Source organism: Sinocyclocheilus anshuiensis, unplaced genomic scaffold, assembly GCF_001515605.1.
Source record: "Sinocyclocheilus anshuiensis isolate Anshui unplaced genomic scaffold, SAMN03320099.WGS_v1.1 scaffold1096, whole genome shotgun sequence".
NCBI classification, from domain to species: Eukaryota; Metazoa; Chordata; class Actinopteri; order Cypriniformes; family Cyprinidae; genus Sinocyclocheilus; species Sinocyclocheilus anshuiensis.
This window is the reverse complement of record NW_015548251.1, coordinates 395,947-401,613: the sequence shown is the minus strand read 5'-3', so window position 1 is coordinate 401,613 and position 5,667 is coordinate 395,947. Positions and strand designations below refer to the sequence as shown.

At 40.2% G+C, this 5,667-nt stretch overlaps 1 protein-coding gene across 1 annotated transcript; it reads right to left on the bottom strand.

Moving 5' to 3' along the window:
* Positions 1-1,451: 1,451 nt before the first annotated feature.
* LOC107655305 (piggyBac transposable element-derived protein 4-like) lies at positions 1,452-5,154 on the bottom strand. The gene is made up of 2 exons (XM_016442764.1): positions 4,934-5,154; positions 1,452-3,273 (listed from the first exon to the last, which is right to left on the bottom strand). Exons 1-2 carry the CDS (start codon positions 5,080-5,082, stop codon positions 1,452-1,454), a joined length of 1,971 nt encoding a protein of 656 aa, XP_016298250.1. The 5' UTR covers positions 5,083-5,154.
* Between the last annotated feature and the right edge of the window lie 513 nt (positions 5,155-5,667).

Sequence of the window (5,667 nt, the reverse complement as noted above, 5' to 3'; positions counted from 1 at the left end):
TCGACACGCAAGTACAACGGCAGACATATGGGCATAAGAGGATAGGGCAGGAGCGGACCATGACTTTTAGATCTGTGGTGAGAGTCCTCCAGTCTGAGTGGCTGGGACTAGCCATTTACTCCAGTGTGTCTGCCAGAATGCACATGTTAAACTCTTGCCATACACACAAACCATAAAGACATAAAACCATGTCGCTAACGCAGCTGGTTTGTTACAATTCAGTAATTCGGCAATTCAGTCTTTTAGAATTTTGATACAGTAGATGGTGCTTAATAGACCTGGAAAAATGTAAATATGCAAATAAGGAAAAAATAATTCAGGGAACCAAAAACGCACTTTGTGGTGATAATAAACTTTAAATCAATAATATTCATTGTTTAATTGTTAATACATTTTTTATTTTAAATAAATATTAATTATAATTAATAATATGAATACTTTTAAATCCACAAATCATCAACATTTACAAAATAATTTATTTTAGAAAAACTAACTTTGCCACTAACGGTGGTATTGTGGCAGAAATGTAGGATGTTCATATTGAATTTTATCATATTATTCATGTAGACATGTTGGCCTATTGAATGTATTGAGGGAGCAATGAAATATAGGCCAAATTACAGATATATTTTTGTTATAAGCAGTTTTGTGCATACAAAATAAATGTTTATAGCCTAAATACCCTAAAGACATTTTCTATACCCACAGTATTTATAGGGAGAAGCATCCGGCTCCCTGGTGTGTCCATATCATAGAATCTGACCCCCTTAAAAAAAAGTTGGAAACCTCTGTTCTACACTTTCTAATCAAAGTTTATCCACCTTTTTCCTTCGTCCAATGAAGCTTTGCGTCAGTTAGAGGGGTATCTTCTGTTGAACTGCAAACATTAATTAAAAAATGCTACTTTTACTACATTTTATACATGACAATAGAATCTTCACATATTTTATCACACTAAAGGCTGGAATACACAACACCAGATAAATCAGAACAGATTTTAAAACACTAGGCATCACACACTTCGTAAATTGTTACAAAATGTCTGTGCCCATCAGACAAGCAAAAGGAGACCATTTCTTGCTTTTTATTTTACACAATACTAATACAACCGAAAAATTTAAATAAATAAATAAATATATTAAACATACATACATACATACATACATAAATATATTAAACATACATAGATAAATATATTAAACATACATACATACATAAATAAATAAATATGCAAAAAGTTCAACTTTATAAAAAAGTCCCCAAAAAATGAAATGGATATAGGAACCATATGTAGTGTAAAGCACATTATACAAATCTGGGATATATAAATGTCAACAGCTACTAATCTACAATGCAAGAGGTTACTATATAATGAAAAAAAAACTTTAAGCACTTCAATGGGATAAGTGCACAGCTTTTAGTCAAACTTCTGCTGACAAAACACAATACACTTATTTTTCCTCGTCATCTTCAGAGGGTTTCTCAGTGTGCCATTTTTTGAAGCAGTTCCTTGAAGACACAAAGCACAAAGCTACATTGCATTTTGTACAGTACACAGGTGTCTTTACTTTGTGACCCAAAATTTTGCACAGGACACAGACCCTCCTCCCACTTGTGGCATCTGATCCGAAATACTCTGGCCAGCATAGCTGTTCCTCGACAGCAGATGTGGAGGTCTCTTGTGTGGATGGCACTTGGCCACATGATGTGGATGGCTCCTTGGCTTCTGATGCACTGGGCGGTATGACAATCCCTACCAGCTCTGCCACAAGTGCCTCTCGAAAGTCCTTCTGGTTGAGAGGGGTCTTGTTCTGAGTTTTCAACAGATGCTGGTGGAGAATTAAACTGTTCACCACAGCGATATCGACAAAATGGAAAAAAAAGGTCTTGTACCATTTTTTGGTCTTGTGTAGGACATTGTAGTACCCAATCAGAGCATCTGAAAGGTCCACACCTCCCATGTATTTATTGTAGTCCTTCGCTGCCGCCGGAATTGGAATTTGGCGTGCTTCCCACACATTCTTGGGATTCCTTACACGCCTAGAAACGGTAGAGCCATCATATGCCTTGTGAATCGTTGAACACATTGAAACCATTTTTGTGTCCATCCACCTCACAAAGAGGATCTTACCTTCCCGGAGCCAGCGTGTGGATCCTCTTTGCGCCCTTTCGCTGAGCTCGTTGGCCCTTGTTCTAGGAAAGCCCTGTACGTGGGAGCGTATCGTGCCACACGCAAGTGTCTTTTTATCCAGCAAGTCCAACAAAAGGTCTGGGCTTGTATAGAAGTTGTCCATGTACACATGGTAGCCTTTGCCAAGAAGAGACAGATCCAAGAGGCGCATCACAGAATCATAACTCAGTCCTTTACCTGTGGCCAAAGAAGACTTACCTTCATAAACAAAGAAGTTCCATGTGTAGCCACACGCAGAATCAGCAAGAACAAAGAGTTTATAACCCCACTTGGTTGGCTTGTCCTTCATGTACTGTTTGAAGCTGATTCTTGCTTTAGACGCCACCATCCTTTCATCCACTGCCAGCTGTCTGTTTGGTTGGAAGTACGTTTTGCATGCTGTGATGATGTCAGTGTACAGGGGCTTGATTTTGAAAAGTCTGTCATAGTCTGGAGTCCCCTTTTTCTGCTCATTTGCTCGATCCTCCTCAAGATTGCAAAGATGCAGGTTCCAAGAGATGGCATGAAATCTAGCCCTGGACATCACTGATTTTGGAAAAGGTAAATTGTAAATTTTTTTGCCTGACCAGTAATCTACAATCGTTTTTGTGCTGAGGAGTCCCATGTAAATAACAAGCGCAATATACAAATATAGTTCCTTCGCCGTCATAGGGACCCACAGGAATTTCTTTCCAGCTTCAGACCTCATTTTTGCATAACTATTTGTGTTCTTCACAATGGTGTCCACCACAGAGTTTGGGAAGAAAAGCTGAAATAGTTGCAAAGGGGAATACATTCTATCCAAGACGAGCTGAGCTCCTGGATTTCTCTTTGGAACAAAATTGGGTAGCACTAGAGCCTCATCCTCCACGCTGATGTCATTCCAAATGCCCATGTCACTGTCCGCTGACATGCAACCTGCAGACCTTTTTCTCCCCCGTGGAGAACGAGATCTTCCTCTGGGAGTTGACCTTGGACTCAAGGAACGTGCAGAGGATGCAGGGGTTCTGGGGGGGTGTGGTGTGATGATAGGGGACGGGACGATACGACATTTTTTGGGGGCTTGGCTCACTGTTTGACCATTCATCATCGTTGAGTATAGACTGTAACACAGAACAAACACACACTGATAAGTGGGCATGCGCAATACACATGTGCATCTCATGCATGCATATGTGAACGCACACTACACTACTCAGACACTTCTTTCTTTTCTTTAGTCTATACTTAATTTTAGGCCGTTTCTATGGTGTTATTTTAATGACAAATGTCAAGGAAGCATTATAAGGAAGCATGTAATGCATGAGCAAGAATCTCTACACTTGCAGGCAGATTTCCTACGCACTTGCACAAAACTGGATGCGTGCTTTCAAATATACAGTGTTCTCTTATGAATTGGCTCTGCTTTTGCTCAGATATCACGTTCACATCCTGAAACTTTGCATCAGCCCTTGCATCTCAGTGAAGACCAGAAGGGTTAAAGTTTTAATTCAGTTGAAGAGTAATCCCGCTAAATGGAAGCAAGCTGATTTCAGCCAATTCTGTAGTTATTTATTTTAGAATTTAACAGTTATTTGAGTTAAGTGCTTATTGTAAATGCATCTATTAAATTATTTTATTTAGTGCATTTGTCTTTTGTTGTTATTGCATAAAGTTCTGCAATAAAAGTGTATCAACATGCAATACTATTTCGACTTTATTACATATGTAATATTATCTCCCCTTGGGGGTATGTCTGTTTTTGCCTAGGGCACCACATTATCCAGAACAGCCACTAGTTTAAGGTTTGACATACTGCATGAATTGTATTTCACTGAAATGCTTGTATTGAAATATTTTACCCATTTTTTAATTCTACCAATGATAAAACGGTGCTATGATGGATTTTGTGAGAGAGGGGCACTTGTAGACCCTTGTAGAGAAAACAGATTGTGTGTATGATTTCTACTATATGGCGATTGTAAATAACGCATACTAGTGACATATTTATAAAAATATTGTTTGTTTGATATTCGGGATGGGGTCATTGGGCCAGTTTTGGGTTAGTTTTTTTTTTTATGCAGACCTGGCAACCCTGCTCGTGTTTGTGAATCGGACATGTGCACAATGTATTTCGCATATGCATGTTAGTGATGGGCAAATGAAGCCTCGTGAAGCACTGAGGCTTTCCTCTGACTGTTTCGGGAAAAGATTCAAAGCTTCGAGAGTGTCGCAGCGCCATCTGGTGGTTAGTAAAAAATAAAGCAGCCAAAAGCCTGTGAAAGACGCTCCGTAGGACGAAGCACGCCCATTTATCAACAAGAGTAAAATCTTTCCGTGCCACGGGCATATGCCACTCGACATCTCACCGCTACATGCGCATGGCAGTGGACCTGTCACCGTTATATGCGCATGGCACTCGACCCGGTGTTCTGACAAACACCGGCACGGCCATACGCGCATGGCAGTCGACCTGTCACCGTTATATGCGCATGGCACTCCAGCCTTCTCGACACGAGCTCCGATGCCTCGGTTCAAATGTCACATCACTAATGCATGTAACAGTTACACAAACGCCATTCACATATGCACGTAAGAGATGTGCAAAGAAGAATGCAAGAGACGCAAAATGCACAATGCGATTAATGCAAGCAACACATGTATAAATGTGCGCGACAATTCAAATATGCATGGAACAATAGATAAACACAATGCACGGAGCAGACACACAGATACAGATATGAAACCCACAAACACGTTAAGAAGTTTAAAATGTGTACGTACGGCTCAAAATCAGGGTCCCCTTTCTTATCCTCATCTGCCTTCGACACTGACTCGTCGTCGTTGGAAGATTCGTTTTCAATACCATTACCAAGCTCTTCCAAAACAGGCTTCTCCTCAAACAGCTTTCGGGCTGCCTTTCTAGAAGCCATTGTCCAAAGACAAGCGCGGGTGAAAAATACTAAACGGCTTAAAAGAATGCTGTAAAACGAGCTCAAACACCCCTACTTATGATAAACGTGCAGACCCGCAAACAAAGCCATTAAGACCAGAAGCGCCAGTCCAGCACCTGTTCTGTTGATTTGTGCTACCCTGTCAGATTTTGCTACCTCTCATTAAAACTGTGGGTAGTACAATTCGACAACGAAGAATGCTACCTGTAAAATTATGGTTTATTAACGTCTACACCTACCACAACCCTAAACCTACCCTTACAGTAATGCAAATACAGTAATTATTTGTTATATTCGCGGTTGTGGATAGAAGGGATACAGCTACAGGAAACCAACAATAAATAATTTTTTCTACCTATTAGATTGTGTTTTATTAAAGTCTACACATACCCCAACCCTAAACCTACCCTTACAGTAATGCAGATACATTAAATATTGTTGTTCAGCGTGAGAAAAAGGACGCAATATTGATGTGCGCATGCGCAGTAAACCCTGGTAGGACAATCTGACGGGTAGGATAAAATGTCAGGACACAGGAAGCTAAATCCAATCCCGCCACTATCT